This window comes from Andrographis paniculata, unplaced genomic scaffold (genome assembly GCF_009805555.1).
Source record: "Andrographis paniculata isolate CXL003 unplaced genomic scaffold, ASM980555v1 Contig62END, whole genome shotgun sequence".
NCBI classification, from domain to species: Eukaryota; Viridiplantae; Streptophyta; class Magnoliopsida; order Lamiales; family Acanthaceae; genus Andrographis; species Andrographis paniculata.
Genome location: NW_026137598.1, coordinates 1,755,378 through 1,773,016, shown reverse-complemented (window position 1 = coordinate 1,773,016; position 17,639 = coordinate 1,755,378). Strand labels below are relative to the sequence as shown.

Genomic DNA, 17,639 nt, shown 5'->3' with positions numbered 1-17,639 from the left:
CTATTCAAATCCCAACTCAAAATCCAAACCCCCGAACAAACACACCCATAGAATATTTTTTATTGAAAATATATAATACTTATTCTTAATAATTTTTTACTTTTAATTTTAGAATGTACTAAATTTTGTACTTCGTATTTTCAATTTTTTTTTTTAAAAATAAACCAACCAAACAATTAAGTACTAATAACAATAAAAATACATGGAGTATAATGTGTTTTTTAATATTAATGTCTGAAATTTTATTATTTAAATTATATATATATATTTATTTAAAAAAAACACGTTTGTTTTTCTAGAAAATCTTTTATAAAATAGTACTCCTATGATTTTAATATCGAATTCAAATTAAATTTATCGAAATCAAATTCAAAAGGAACATTTTTATTTGATTGTTGTTTAAAATTATTTTAGATTTTTATTTAAATAATATTTTAATTTATAAAAAAATAAAATTACTTTTGTCCGACTTTAAGGGTTTCATTTACCTTTTGCTTATTGATATTTGAATATTAATTATTATTTCAAAACGGGGAATGATAAGAGTGCTGAATTGGAAAAATTAGCACAACGGCATCCGTAATGTATACAAACAGCACACAGTTTATTATACACAGCACATGCGGTGTATAAAAACGACAAGTGATGTTGCTTCGTAATTATAGTGCGATGTATAATAGTGTGGAGTGTGTTGAAATTAATTAGTATTTGTGTTGTATAACACTATAACTATAGCATGGGTTGTCAGTTCATGTATTATATTTGTGTTGTTGGTTCATAATTACAAGTATGTTGTATAACAATATGTGGTGGGCTGAAATCAAGTATTGATTGTGATGTATAAGACTATATAATGTATTGTTAATTCATGTGTTGTATTTGTATTATATAAATGCAGACAGTGTGCTGCCGGTAGTAACAACTTGTGTTGTCCGACAACACACTGTGTGCTGTGATGTGTTGTCAGCACAAGGCTGAATTTTAAATTTTAGCACTGTAGCCACCGCCATCAAAACATAGTACAAATTAAAAAAAAATTGCAAAAATACTTTCATTAGTGTCTTTTAATACTAATAAAAGGATATCTGTACAAAAAAAACTATATAAATATAAAAATATTTTTAATATTAAGTACAATGATACAAAAGTTAAATATAATCCTTAGATACGGAAAAAAGAGTATAATTTTATTATAAGTTATTCGAAATTAAAAGCGAGAATTTCAAATTTAAATGAAAGCCAAATAAACCTTAATAATTTTGAAGCTGAACTATATTTAAACACAAACGGGATCGTCTGTCCGCTGTACCATATACACATATGTGTATACTATGTATGTGAAAATAAGGGATAGGGTTTATTTTTGGGACCGGTTATAATGGCATTTAGACATGCATGATGTATGGCATGGCATGGCATGGTTTGAGTGTGTACGGTCGGTGTTACAGACAGAGACAAAAGCTCCTCCACTTGTCTACCGCTCGCCCTTTCCTCATCTCCACCTTCTCTTAGACGCCCGCCACGATTCACATTTCGTCATCACAAGCATCATCATCTTCCTTTTTCTTCTTAATTAATTCGCCACCGCTGCTGGCTAATTAATTAATTAATAAGTACCTCCCTCTTCTTCCATAATTCTCTTAGCTTGCTACATACGTATATATATATATCAAAAACACCGTACGTCCATTGATATAATTAATTAATTACACAATGGCTGCTGCAGTTGCCGTAGCGGAACCCGAGTCCGGAGCTCCAGCCGGGCACCACCTGCCCGCTCCCAAAATGGGACACGGCGGAAAGCACCATCTGCGCAAGGGCCGTTACGACTACGGTTACTACGTGAGAGATCGGCGCAGCGCTTTGAGTGCGGGCCTCGTATTCCTGCTGCTACTGGCGGGCGTCGCCGCCCTGACTGTGTGGCTTCTCTACCGCCCCTACAAGCCCAAGTTCAGAGTGGCGGAGGCTGCCGTTTACCAGCTCAACACCACCTCGCCGCCCTTCATAACGACGACGATGCAGCTGACGGTGGTCACCAGGAACCCCAACCGGCGGGTCTCCCTCTACTACGACCACCTCTCGGCCTTCGTCTCCTACAAGAACCAGCAGGCCATCACCGCCCCGCTGCCCCTGCCGCCGCTCTTCCACGAGACCAAGACCACGGTGGCGCTGTCCCCCGTGCTGGGAGGGAGCCCCGTGCCGGTGGCGGCGGAGGCGGCCAACGGGCTGCTCATGGACCAGGCCTACGGTGTGGTGTGGCTGAGGCTGGTGCTGACGGGGCGGGTCAGATACAAGGGCGGGGGCATTTGGAGTCGGCGGAATGGAGTGTTTGTGAGGTGCGATTTGTACGTCGGGATGAAGAAAGGCTATGTAGGGCAGCTGCCTCTGCTCGGCTCTCAGCCCTGCACCGTCGATGTCTGATGTCATCTTCTCATTCTCCATCTTTTTTCTTACGTACAAAGTTCATTTCTTTTATTGATTAATAATCATAATAATAATCATAATCATACTCGATATGTTTCCAGATATGTATATACGTATTTATATATATGTATTCTGCATTCCGGCGTGTTGCGTAGCATAGCTAGCTTAGATATTTGTTTGTAAACTGTAATTGAATGGAACGTTTTTATTTATTCATTTGTTTTTTCTTCCATCCCAACCCATACTATCATTTTTTACTTATTATATTTAATTAGTAAATTATTAGAAAAAACATCCAAAGGCTTATTTTAGACCGAAAAGGATTTATGGTTAAATGTTTTTTTTTTTTTTTACCCACAGAATCAAACCGGAAATGTAGCTCCCAAGCTGCCTAATGGCCTACTTGCTTTGTTCTAATCACTAGCTTGTCTTAAAAGAAAGAGGTGGGTGGGTGATCGGTGATATATATAGCAGCTCATCGTGTCGGTGGTAGTAATGAAATTACTTTAAGGTAATAAGTAAAGGAACCTCTTAAGGCAGAGAGATTGCTTGGTCGTAGTGATAGGGAATTGATTCTTTGGTGAGCAGATACAGTGGAGTACGCGGGTCGGCCTTGGCCTTTACATGTCGAAGGCTTTTACCGTTTCAGATATGCCGTGGCGAATATGCTGTGGCGAATCGGTCTCGAATATCGGCCTATATGATTTTTTAATATAAAATTTATATTTTTTTTAAAAAAATAAAAAATAATTAAAATACATCAAATTATAAATATAATTAATTTAAAAATATATATTATTGAAAAAATATACTCCCTCCGTCTCAAAACTATAGTCTTAGTTTTGTTGGATACGGAATTTTAGGAATATTGATATTATATTGATAGTGAGTAAAAAGTATAGGTAAAAGACATTTTTGTCTTTATTAGTGTATTAGTGTAAAAGGTAGTGTCAATTGTGTAATAATAATAAAAGAGTAAGGGTAGTTATATAGTGATATGATTATTTATGGAAATAAGACTATTGTTTTGAGACGGACAAAAATAATAAACAAGACTATTGTATTGGGATGGGGAGAGTATTATAATTTATAATAGATTAAAATTTAAAATAAATAATATTTCAACTCAATTAGCGCATATATATATATAAATGTAAATGCTAAATTTTATGTTTTGCATATTGTCATTATTCCAATAAATTTATTTTAATAACAAAATGATGTACCTTGTGTCCGTCAATGTCAAGATTTCATCTTTATATCTGTATTACATATAAATAAAAATAATTAGAAAAAAATACTAATAAAATTTTATATAATGTTCAAACTATGTTTATACTAAATCTTTACACTAACCATTCAATACCATGTGGAATGGCGTGGAGGCTCAAAATTATTTTTCATCTGCCGATCAATTATAGTATGAATATCATTGTTCTGGATTCATATTGCGTGGATAAGGAGAGATGTTCGAACCATATTGATTTTCTCTAAATGAGCCCCTTCCATATACATCAAAACCTCGATATTCCCTATTATCATTGCTTCTGCTTAATGAACCATAATTTTGTCTACGATCATCAATACTACCCGAACCAGATGTAATCCCTCCGTAATATGTTTCAACTGGTTGGTTGGATCCAAATATAGGAAGATTGGTTGAATCCTGGAGATGTCTGGGTAGATTAGATAAACCGTATCCTATTATCATATGCATTTGGTTGGTCCCACTCATGTCTCCCCAATCTATTACTCAAACTGTGAGAAGAATCTCTATAGGAATAACCCATATTCAAGTCTTGCATATATTCATGAACTCCAGAATATCTCCTAGTATTTGAAAAATTTGAAGCATCGACTTCACTTAAAAATTCTGTTGAACTATTTAGAAAATCACTTTGAGCTTCTATGCCAAGACGATATCCATGATCAGTGTCTTAGGTAGCATAATAATTTTCATTTCCTTGAACCCATCCCATATCACTTGAGTATCGCCTATCCCTGTAGCTCCCACTACCACCACCACCATCACCACCACCACCACCACCACCACCACCACCATCATAATCATCATCATTATCATCATCGTTGTTATTATTCTTATATTCACCATTAGTTGATGAAGATGAAGATTCCAATATGATTGCTTTTTTTTTTTTTTGCCGTATTTTTGTTTTCTGATTTTTTCTCTTTTGCCTTCTTTTATCCATAAGTTATAAATTGAGATAAAAATATATCGCTGTCATGATCATTATGCTCACTTTGACCTCCATCTCCACTTTCTTCAATAGCCTCATCCAACCAATTTAAATCACTATCACGAATAAGTGGAGATTCATTTTCTCTGACCCATTCATCTAAAATATCATTTTCATAAAAAATATGATTCAAATCAATTGGGTCATAAAAATCGTCTGTGTCTATCCTTTGCATAAAATTTTTTACCCGAAGACACATGTTGTAGTGGACATAGACTAGCTTATGCAGTTTCTCAATAGCTAATCTATTCCGAAGTTTAGTAGGATCAAAGCCCACGTACTCCAATTCCGCTCACAACCCGATGATGTGCAAGTTTGACTCAAAACTTTTAATGCAATTTTTCTTAAATTAAGGGCTTCATCACTGTACATATTCCACCAGTTAGCTATTAAAAATAAATAAAAAATTATTGATAATGCAACATTTTATAACAAGTATGTTTAAAAATATAATTAAATGATAAATTTTATAATACATATCTGGTAAAGATGTAGATACAACTCTAATAGCAAGTGCACTTTCAAACTCTCCAATTTTGTTAACAAATGTGTTTATCTATAGACAATATAACGGTAAAATTATTAGAAATTAATATATATTATTTATAAATTTCACACAATTTACCTCATTCATAGCCTTTACTTGTATATCCAAATTTGGCTCGAGTCTTTTGATAACTTCTTTTACTCTTTTTCGAACCTCCGATGAATCAAATTCACAAGTGCCGAAGTATTGAAGACCAGGATTTAAAAAATAAGTTGCATGAAATGTATATAAAATTAAAAAATAAAAAAAAACGATTAGCACAGTATAAAAATAAAAAAGTAACAACAATAATTACCTGCTACATGCAAATCTTGATGCAATTCATTATACCATCTTTCATCGATGATATCCCAATATTGTTGAAAATCTTTCACCGCGGTTTTTATTGCCATTTTTGCCCTATCCATTGCCTCATAAATGATAGGTAGTGTAGGTTTTTTATCTTGATCAACTACTTTTAAAACCTTCACTAAGGGTTCCATGACCCCACAAACTCGGCGTATCCGTTTCCAAAATCTTTCATTCAAAATCAAGTCTGATATATCTCCGGCTTCATGTCTTCTCCTCGAGGTATTATTGTACTCAACCCATTCCCTAGAAGTACACATTCTTTTCAAATCGGTTGCATATCTCAAAAGACTTTCCATTGCAACAAACTCGGTTGCAATTCTTGTTATGCCTGGTCGCAACAGATCTCGGCCATTCGTATATGTTTTCATCAAATTGACCACTTTATCACTGTGGTATATAAAACTTGTAATTCTTCTGGCTTCTTTTATCGTATCTTTCACTGATAATACATCTCCGATGTCTTTTAACATCAAACCAATGCAATGTGCAGCACATGGAGACCAAAAAATGTGCTTCCTTTTCCTCATCAGTTTTTTCCAAGCCGCCTTCATACTAGTTTCATTATCAGTTACAATTTGTACAATATTGTCAACCCCTACTGATTCCACCACCTTATCCTTTAGGGTGTAGACAAAGTCCACAGTCTTTGCCTTATTTGTACAATCAACCGAACTGTGATATATCATATCTCTATCACAGTACACCATAACATTTATGATTGGATGTTTTGTGCGAGTACTCCAACCATCACACATAATTGTACATCCATATGTTCTCCATTTCTACTTTAAAGAATCAACATACTATACAACTTTTTGCATCTCCTTGTTTAAATATTCACCACCAATTTTCTTACCAGTAGGTCCTTTAACTCTAGGTCCAACCGATGCAATCGTGTCAATCATCGTTTGGTAGTAAGGACCACTATTGGTAGCGTGAAATGGTATTGCATTAAAATGAAAATTTTTTTAAATTGCTCTACCCACTTTTTTTGCATTATCTTTTGAAAAAATATTTTTCAAAGACTTATTTTTCGATTGAAACATGTATGGATCAAGTTTTTTTTTTATGCAAACCTTATGTCTTTTTCATAGAGCTTACGAAAAAATTTCTTTTACTTCCTTTTGTATTCGAGCTGCTTCCGTTTACAAAGATAAAAAAAATATATATGATCATATATGGTTGTTATCTCAAAAAATATAAAACTAATATTAAATATATTTTATAAATTCAATAAATATACCGGCTTTAAAATTCAAGCTTGGTAGATCTCCGGATACAGAATGTCTATATTGCTGCTCCATAAATTCTATATTTCTGCTTTCACCCATTGCTCTTTTTAAGTGTTTTCTTTCAAGAGCATCTATCTTATCTTCATTTATTTCAAAAACTTCATCATTTTTCTCATCAGAATCATCTTCCAAACGAATGGAATTGTGCAATGCTTCTAACTTTTTTTTTTTTTTATGTGCTGCTCGCATACTTTTTTCCTTGGATCAAGTGTTTTTTTTAATAACTCTCTTATTTCTTTTGGAGCTCTCGTGCATGCTTCAACTTGACCAGTAACATGTGTTATATGTTGTTCATCCTAGTAATTCTGCCGTGAACAATTTTACCACAATAATTGCATTTTGCTTGTTTTCTATCGTTGCTGATAGGAGTAGCATGATCTCAATCAATATCTCTGTGTTGTGTCATTTTACACAAACTTTGTACTTGAAATAGTACAATTGTTAAAATATTTATAAATAGTAATTCATTAATTAACTAGACAAATTATATATAGTAGTTTATTAATAAATCAAACTTATAAAAAAATTTAACTAGATAACTAATTTGTTTATATAAAAATTCGAGTTAAAATATTAATTTTTACAATAAATTTACAATTAATACAAATTTTGTCTAAAATAATATTACTTTTAAATAATAAAGTTATAAATTATTCTAAAATATTAATTTTAATGAACTCAATTTATATAGATTAAATAAAAATAAAATACAATCCAAAATAATTAAACTGAATTTATCAATTAATTAAACAAATTATTCTAAATAATTAAATCTAAAATAATTAAACCTATCAATTAAATAAAAAATTAATCAAAATAATTCAAAATTAATTTCAATCCAAAAATAAGTAAAATAATTAATTTTATACTATATTTATAAATATTTAAATTATTTAAAATAATACGATAATTAAACTTACCCTTCTTTCTTCCCACGTTCTTCTTCCCCACGTTCTTCTTCAGCGTGCAGAACCGTCGTTCTCTTCTTCAGCGCACAGACGCAACGGCGAGCGACAGCCTCTCTTCAAGAGCAACGAAATTACTTCGCCAATTCTTTCTCAACACCGACGATTCCAAAATCCACCTTTCCAACACCGCGATACCCAAAACACTTCGTTCTCCAGGTAAATATTTTCTTCTCCAATCTGGTCGAATTGAGATGAATTGGTACGAATGGTATGAATAAAAAGTAGAAAAAAGGGTAAGAAAAAGATTTAAAATCGATTTTAGATAAGATATAAATGGATGGGGAAATTTTGTCAAAATATCGAATATTTTTGCCGAACCGAAACGGTCAGGACCGTTGCGGTTCCGGATCGGACCGGACTCGGCCCATCCGGCGAACCATGGTGGAGTACGCAGAGCGGGATGTTCTTGTTGATATAGTTGATATTTTCTCAGCTTCACATTTGTATATTGTCATTTCGGGGTTCACGTATATACTTATATATAAACATTGTAACACTTTTTTTTTTATTAATAATATAATTTATATTTTTTTGCAAATATTTCAACATAGTATCACCTCAACCATGCCGTCGACTCGTTTCGCCGTCCATTGCCGCTCACCGGACGACAACGCTACCACCACCGCTGCCTCCGCCTCTTCGAGACCGGCTAGTCACCGAAGTTCTTCCACCATCGCCGGCACGTGGCGATCTCACGCGCCTCCGACGCAAATCGGCGGCCGACTCCTTCCAGTGCTGCTGCCTTCTCGCTGCGCGTGAGGGCGCGTTCGGCAGTTTTCGGCCACCGCCTCCCGACATCCTAATATGGTCGGCTTTGCATCTGATTTGAATTTATTTTGTGACTGTTACTGGGTTGGCTTGCTCAGATTTTCAGCACGATTGTTGTTGTGCACTATACTATTTTTGATCTTCTCGTTTCATAGTATGATTTTTAATATGGATCGTGTGGACGCTTTCGGCACTATTGTTCTTCTTTCTGGTGATAATTATGATTTGTGGGCTGAATCTATAAAACATTTCTTGATTGGTAAAAGATTGAAGCCCTATGTTACTGGCGATTTTATTGCACCGGTTGCTCCTGCTGTCACCTTTTCGGCGTCCCTCACAAATAAGGAGTTCATGGATTATCGGAATCCCTTTGATGAGTGGGAAAGTAAGAATAACATTGTTCTTGCTTGGATTCGAAATACCTTTTCCAAGTTCATTCAGATTGAACTTCTTCGCATGGACACTACCAAGAAAGCTTGGGATTATTTGCATTATCGATATTAGACCACTGGGGGTATGCATTATTATCAGCTTCTTGGGTCGTTGAATGTACTGACATATGACTCTAGCCATGATATGAATGATTTTTTTTCCCACTATACAGTCTATGCGGGATTGTATTGATGAAGCAGATATACAGATTGAGCACGTTCTGTTGATTCGGCTTTTGATGAAGTTTGGTCCAAAATATGAGTCTATGCGGTTCGTCTTTGCTTCATCGCTCCCTTGCCCTCCTTGGAGATGGCGATAAAGGAAATTTTCTTTTAGGACACCCCTCTCAAGATGCTCAAGGCTCCTAGCCTTAATTCGACCTTGGAAATTTTCTCTTCTACTCCTCACCGCCGAGATAGTCACAAGGATGCCCACCCACCTCAGTCTGATAAATGTTGCAGTTGCCCGAATGTTGATCATCTTTTTATTCACTGCCTTAAAGTGGAGTGTCACTACTATCATCAAAAGGGCCACAGCTGTCGACATTGTCCCAAGAATTCCAAGGCTGGTCAATCTTCTTCTTTCAGCTCTTCTTCTTCCATTGCCACTACCGCTAGCGTATCGCAATCACCTCAGCCGCCTCCCACTCTTGAGGACCTTCACCACATGCTCATTCAGGTTCTATCGATCCACCATTCTTTAGTGTTAACATCAGGTAACATCACTTGGTATATTAATTATGTTTGTTGTAACCACATGACACCTGATCATCGCCTTTTACATTCCTCTCAACCTGTCACCTCATCCCCTCCTATATTTACTATTGATGGCACCTCTATGCGCATTACTCATACTGGCCATATCTCGTCCCATCACCTTGATGTTGTTTATGTCATTCCAAAATTAGCCCTAAAACTTGCGTATGCCAGTTATATGGTTGAGTAGGGTCTTACTGTAATTTTCTCTTCTAATGGTGTGTAGGTTCAGGACACGTAGACGGGTCAGACACTTGAGACGGGTCACAAGATAGGCCACTTGTTTGAGTTTGATCACCTTCACCCTTGCCAAACACCATACATTTTCTGTTGTCGTCTCTCCTTCCTCTTTCTATCACTGGCACCTTAGACTTGGTCATACCTCTCTCTCTAAACTCAAGTCTCTTGCTAATACAAGTGTTTTAGATTTAGTTCGTTTTGAGTTTTTGGATTGTTTGCATTGTAAATTTAAGAAACAACCAAATTTACCTTTTTTCTAAATAACTTGTGTATCACTGATAAACCATTTTCTTTTGTACATTCTAACATTTGGGGGCCCTCTCCTGTCGCTACTCTTCCTAGATTTTGTCAGTTTTTTTTTTATTGATGATTACTCTCTATTTATTTGGATTTACTTTATGTGAATTGATCTATTGAGGTCACTCTCCAGACCCCTTTGCCTTTCTCGGAGCCCATTTCTGCAACCGTATTAGTGGGAGAAAGTCTATCTCACACCGAACTTCATTTCGGTGGTTTGATCGACCATTCGAGCCTTTTGAACACTAGTTTTTTAGAGCCTAATCCCCTGCCATCTGCTCCAACAACCTTTATTGGTGCAAGGAACAACTTCGTATCCATCTTCATGTCAGGCTTTTCGGCCAACTTGAGGCGGTTTTCTTTGATGGCCTTCTGGACCGAATTTCTTAAAGCAAAGCAGTTACCGATCTGATGGCCATATACTCCATGTCACTTAAAAAACGATTTTCCATTCAGCTTTTCTTCTGTTGGCATCTTATGCCCCTCCTTGAGGCAGAGCTGATTATCCTTCAATAAGTACTCAAAAATCTACTCTGTTTTTGCTATGTCAAAAGAGTAGGATAACTTCGGATTCACCTCCTTCCGTCGGGGCGGCTTATGAGCCGGGCATGTGTATAGTTTCACCTGAGAAATCTCGGCTAGGAAGGTCTCCTTTGGTTCGTCCTCAACCTCAGTAGCTTTTTCCTGGACACATACATGATGATTTCCACTCTAGAATTTATGATATCGAGCCGTTTGAGCTTCTTTTACGACCTGTTCGACCTTCACAACTTTGGATGTCAGTTGCCAAAAGTCATAGTACTCTTGGAGGGCTAGTTTCTCTCGCAGTTGGTGCGTCATGTTGTAGATTGCTATACTCACCACCTTGTTCTTCGGTATGCGGACATGGCACCAGCTTTTGGACATTCTAAAGCGTTTGAGGAATTGCTCCACAGATTCTTCACCATGCTTAAGAAAATTTGTCAAGTCTGACACGGTCACCTTTGGAAGGGGGCTGTAGAAACGCTCGTGGAAGGCCCTCTCCATGTCTGCCCATATATGGATGGAATTCAGAGGTAGCGAAGTGTACTACAAAAAAGCTGGACCTGTCAAAGACAATGAAAAATGTTGAAGCTTATACCAGTCATTATCCCCGTTCTCTTCTCTGCATTGAGCCGTGAATCGGTTGACATTATCAATGGTGGAGCATAAATCTTCTCCTAAAAATATCATGAACTTGGGGATGCGAACATTGCATGGCAGGGGATGATCCAGATGAATGTATCTCGGGAAAGGCCTTTGGTAGTGAGGCCTGGCCCGTAGATAGTTGAAATCAACATAAATTCTCTGAATCGTATCCATAATCGCTTGGGGATTTATAATTGGATGAGGCAACGACACCGCTTCCACCTGCCCCCTAGGTTATTTGGGAGCTACATGAATGGGTGACGGATTGTGCATTGCCAGCTACGGGAAGGCCTGATTAGCAGGTCTTTGTTGTGGGAGACGAACTTAGGGACCTTGCGTAGCTTCTCTAAGGATTAAGGCTTGCTGGAATAGTGGGTTTCGTAGGGTTGGTTGGGTAGGATATTTGATAACTCTAAATAATAGCATATTCTTCGCTTGATAAAACTATGTATTACTTGCATTTCGGTGTGAAAATCTTCACAATACCTAATTTATGTCATACTTTATTGATTTATTTCGCTTCGCATGATCCAAAACCTATTTGTTGAGATTATTGACATTTTTTGGCATTTTTAAGTGATGTTTCTGCTCCAGAAAAGCTAAGTGTTGAAATCCAAGCGATGGCGTCTCCACTCGACAAACGACGCTCTTTCCGCTCGAGCCAGCGTCAGCGACCAGGCATCCACCACAGCGAAGCGAGAGTAAAGCACTCAAGAAATTCACTAAGTGTTCATCTCTAAGTGGTCTAGTCATTCCGATACCAACCAGCAATGGCATCTCTTTTTTAGCTGTGTTGATGTCCTCCAGCCATCCAAGCAAGCATTCTGAAGTAGACGAGCGACCGCCCTAGACGTTATAGCCAAGTGCAACCGCTCTAACTGAATAACTGCCATCAATTGCCTAACAATTCAACGGTCCTTCTCAACTGCTCGCAACTGCCGTCATTTCTAGCTATAAATAGGGCCAGATTTGTTTTGTAAAATAGACATATACACACACACACGAGAGTATAGTGTTCTTCAATTTCTGTTGCTTCCCTGCATTCCGAGAGCTCCAACCCTGTAAGGGAGTTCTCCTGCAGGAATGGCCAGAGGAATTGAGAATTTCTCATCCTCTGGCCGTGCACCTTATTGCTTTCTAAATTAGTTTTACAGCTTTGTTTACTACTTTCGTAGTGTTTTATTTATGTAATTCTTTACTGTTTTTCTTAGTAAGTAATGAAATATCAAGATTTTTTCATTCTCACTTTTTTCCATTCCTCATATTTGTATAAGCATGATTAATTTAGAATTCTGTGTCGTTGAGAAAGAGAAGAGAAAAATCGATTATCTAAGCCTAGTTTCGCATCGTATTCATCAACAGATTCTAGGTAGTTCAATATAGTTAAGTAGGCTGGAGCCTTGTCGAACTGCTTAGCTGCTGTTCTAAACTCAGTTTTGACTAAAGAGAGGTAACAGAAGGGTAAAGCCACTAATGAGACAGAAATTAGAATAATTAAAAGGGCATAGGCGTTTGTCTATCGGGTCACAGAAATGTCTAGTGACAGTAGCATTTCTTGCTTATAATGTTCTAGTTTTGGGCGTCATTGAAGTTTTGTTGTAAATATCTTAAGGTCAAGTATCAGCAGTTCAATTTCTGTGTAAATCTACTTGTATGATTACATTCACACCTTCTGTCGCTTACATTTTTATATGCATAATTTTTGCTTATTCACTAACGTCAATCGCTCATCTCATCCATGAAATTTTAGCCTTTAAGGAACGCACAAATCACACACAACATTATTCGGTCACAACCTATTGCTCACTTACTAGATATATAAATACCACTTCTCTTTCATCATTCTGTTTCCACTCACTTGCCGCGCTCACTGCCTCCATCGCTCGCCATCCCCGCTCTCACTCATCTAACCGTTCAGTTTTATCCACTTTCTTTAATTGCGTCTTAGTGTAATTCGATTCTTTGGCTTGCTCGTAAGCGAGCCTCTTACCACTTTTTCTGTTGCGCATCTCTAATTCAGCTCTTGATTAAATTTTACGACTTAAAATCCTTGTGTTCGACCTCGAAATTCACTGGTTAAAGAGTATAAATAATTGTGGTACGCGATTCAGGGTCTACAACTTCATTTCTTAATCTATATCTAACCATGCACAATATTGCACATTTCACTTTATTTTCACTACAAATTCTTTGTACTTAAATCAACAAATCGCTAGCTTTCATGATTTGGCGCTGTTTCCGGGATTTTAAACTTAAGAAATTAAGTCTTGAATAAATCTAGTAATGCGCCATAATTTACATTTAAATTATGTAATTATGTCTTGCTGTTTTTGTAATTTTTCTTGTTGTGGTTCTAACTTTCTTTTTGGTGTGGCAATATTTAATTCAGGGGTCCAAAGCTTTTCAACGTGAAACTAGTCCTACTCCATCCTCTTGTACACAAAGACCTATGTTCAAAGAAATCACCAAAGAAAGGATAATGGAAAACCAAAGAAATGCGGCTGCTCCTGCCGCTGTTGTCCCAGCTTTCCAGATTGCTGTTGGGGCTTCCTCAAACTTTGCCACATCTACGTCATCGCATGAGGTGCGTTCCACATCCCCACTGTAGTCCAGTCTCCTGCTATTCCTCATGTCTTGACGGCTACTGAAGAGCAGCTCGTTAGGACTCTTACTAGCATCCAGCAGGGAATGGTTGGAATGCAAGCGCACCTTGCTCAAGTCGAGCAGGCTCAAGCCACACAGGTTGCGTTTATCGCTACCCAAGCGGCTCGCGCCACTCGAGCTATTGGGACCCTTGCTGCCATCACTCCTTCTCCACCAACTGTTGAGCCTAACCAGAGACAACAGGGACACAGGGCTGCTGATCGCTCACTTGTTGAAGTCCCAATGGACGTTCACTATCAGTCCCTTCTGGATAATACTCTAATTACAAGTTCTGTGCCAAGAGGCTCTGGAAACTATGAGGTGAAGCCAACACTAGTAGACCTAGCCAGCCAAAGTTTCATGGGCTGCTCAACGAAAGCCCTTATGGGCACCTACAGAACTTCAACAGGATCACTGCCACCTCCAAATCGCATAGCATCACGAAGGATGCTGCGAAGTTAATTTTGTTTCATTTTTCTTTAATAGGAGAAGCCAGGAAGTGGTTCAACAACCTCTATCCTATTTATGTCACTTTCAAGGAAGCAGTGCAGGCCTTCGTGTGCAAGTACCTTCATGTATCAAAGACCATCAGCCAGAGAAATAAAATACTGAGTTTCAAAATGGCTGGTGATGAGACCCAGCCCAAAGCCTGGAACCGCTATAAGCAACTGCTCTGTAACTATCCTCACCATGAGATTCCTGACTTTATGGAGCTCAAAATCTTCTACTCAGGGATCCATGCAAAGTTGAGGATGTCTCTGGATGCAACGGCGGGTAGCTCGCTGATGGGGCAGTGCGCTTCTGAAGTGAGGGCATTGACTGAAAGGATGGCGGCCAACCAGACTACCTGGCCAGAGACCAGCAGGCCGGAGCCATCTAGGGGTCTTTACCAGGTTTCTGCTAGTGTTTCACAGGATTCAAGGACCGATAACTTGTCTGTCCAGGTGAAAGAGTTAGTCAAGCTCGTGAATCAGGATTTATATGATAACAAAGGTAAATAGGTAGTAAGCAAGGCTGTGGCTACCGAGGAGTGTGCCTATGTGGACCATTCTAGCCCGCAAGTTGCTGAGAGCTCAGCTGAGCAGACTCATAACCCAGTTGAGGTCTTTTACATGTCAAATAAAAGTTTTCCTCAGTTCCAGCAGTTTCAGAAGGGCCAACCCCAAAGACCTGCTGGCCCATGACCTCAACAACAATATCAACCGTTACAATAGTTCACTGCACATCAATATTACCAAGGGGGTATTATCCGCAACAACAATATTCTCAGATCCCCAATTTTCTGTAGTAGACACCTGTTTTCGCCCAACCTCCCAAAGCGGCACAGTAGCCGCTGAGTTCGGAGGAACTATGGAGAAATACTGAGCGGGCGAACCAGGAGTTCCAACGAAATACATCTCCTTCAATCAAAATTCAAGAGATACAGGTCCAGCAGATAGCTGAAGCAATGAAACTGAAGCAGAAGGGAACGTTGTCTGGGACAGTCGAAACTGTCCCGAACTAAGCAAAGGCAATTGAAACAATGAGTGGGAAACAGACATCATCGTCTCCACTGCCAGACAGAGGTATTACTCTCTTCTACCCCTATTGTTGTTAATTACCTGTACAAGATGAGAAAGATCAAACGCTAAATAAGGAAGTAAGTCCATCCGATCCACGAGCGACACCAGCAGCTCAGGTACCTTAATAGATGGAGAAGGTGCCAACTCAAGCGATAGCTAGGGCTTCTTTTCCAGCCAGGCTTCAGAAGCAGGAAAATTCCAAGGAATTTGAAAATTTTATACACACTTTCTGTAATCTTAAAGTCACTATACCGTTTGATGTTGCTTTGTTGCAGATGCCACATTACGCTAAGTTCATTAAGGATATAATCAATAGAAAACGGGCATTTCCAGAAGAGAAAGCAGCGGTGCAACTAGAAAAGGTGTGCAGTGCCGGTGTTAAAAACTCAGCGATCCTGGAAGTTTTATCATTAGTTGTACTATAGGAAATCTAAAACCGATTAGGGTATTATGCGACTTAGGAGCTAGTATCAATCTTATGCCTTTTTTGTTTTTTAGTAAATTAGGGCTATATGAGCTTGAGCCTTGTAGAACTGTAATTCAACTTACAGATAAATCAATAAGACTCTCGAAATGGATTACTCATGACGTACTAGTGCAAGTAAACAAATTTATCTTCCCTGCAGATTTCATAATTATGGAAATTAGCGAAGATCGCAAAATTCTTATAATTTTGGGGAGACCTTTCCTTTCCACCGCTCAAGATAATATAAACGTCGCACAAGGCGAAATTACACTAAGCATTGGTGGAGATAAAGTCACATTTTCCATGAACAACGCGTTGCGCCAACCTCGGGAAGAAAACTATGATTATATCGATGAATTAAATGAATTAACTTCTCTTGAGAATTGTTTGACAATAGAATTTCTGGAAGAAATTTTACAAAAGGCTCGAGCTGAAGCATTTCAAGGACTCTGGTGAGCGAAGCGACAGCTTACCAAATCCCACTGAGTCCATAGAATAAGCTAGGCAAGAGCCAGAGAGCAAATCCGATATTAAAGATGAGTTGAAGAAACTACCTGATAATCTCCGCCTCACTGTTGTCGGACCAAGAGGCTCAACTCGTCTCCCTTTTCAAAGAAGAAAGACGACATTTGAATAGAATATATCATATATTTAAAGAATCAACCCAGTGGTGTGTATGCACTATATAAGACTGGATGCTTAAGCGAAGCCATTCAGACAGCCTCAGCGACGCCTTAACAAACTATGCAAGAGGTAGTGAAAAAAGAGGTAATTACATTTTTTTATGCAGGTATCATCTATCCAATTAGTGACGACCAATGGGTTAGCCCAACCCAGGTGGTCCCCAAGAAAGGAGAGTGTGTCGAACAGACAAGCGACGAAAGGGAGGTCTTCATAACACGACATGTCACTGGATGGAGAGTCTGTATCGACTACAGAAGATTAAACGCAACGGCGAATAAAGACTTTTTCCCGCTGCCATTCATTGATCAATGCCTTGAGAAGCTCGCAGGTCATGTATACTACTGTTTCCTCGATGGCTACTCAGGTTACCATCAGATTCTCAGCAAGCCGGAGGACTGTGAGAAAACCACTTTTACTTGTCCATATGGTACTTTTGCTTATAGGAGGATGTCGTTCGGGCTCTGCAACACCCCAACCACCTTCCAGCGGTGTATGCATCATATCTTCAGTGATCTCCTGGACTCTAGCATTGAAGTTTTTATGGATGAATTCTCGGTATATGGCAAAACATTTTCCCGATGCCTGAATAACTTGGAAAGAATACTGCTCCGCTGCATCGAGTCCACCTTTCCAACACCGCGATACCCAAAACACCTCGTTCTCCAGGTAAATGTTTTCTTCTCCAATCTGGTCGAATTGAGATGAATTGGTACGAATGGTATGAATAAAAAGTAGAAAAAAGGGTAAGAAAAAGATTTAAAATCGATTTTAGATAAGACATTATG

General features: G+C 38.1%; 1 protein-coding gene across 1 annotated transcript; it reads left to right on the top strand.

The window, feature by feature from the left end:
- The first annotated feature begins 1,629 nt into the window (after window positions 1-1,629).
- Window positions 1,630-2,647, top strand: LOC127260546 (NDR1/HIN1-like protein 1). The gene has a single exon (XM_051288306.1). It carries the CDS (start codon window positions 1,714-1,716, stop codon window positions 2,419-2,421), a length of 708 nt encoding a protein of 235 aa, XP_051144263.1. The 5' UTR covers window positions 1,630-1,713; the 3' UTR covers window positions 2,422-2,647.
- Window positions 2,648-17,639: the final 14,992 nt, after the last annotated feature.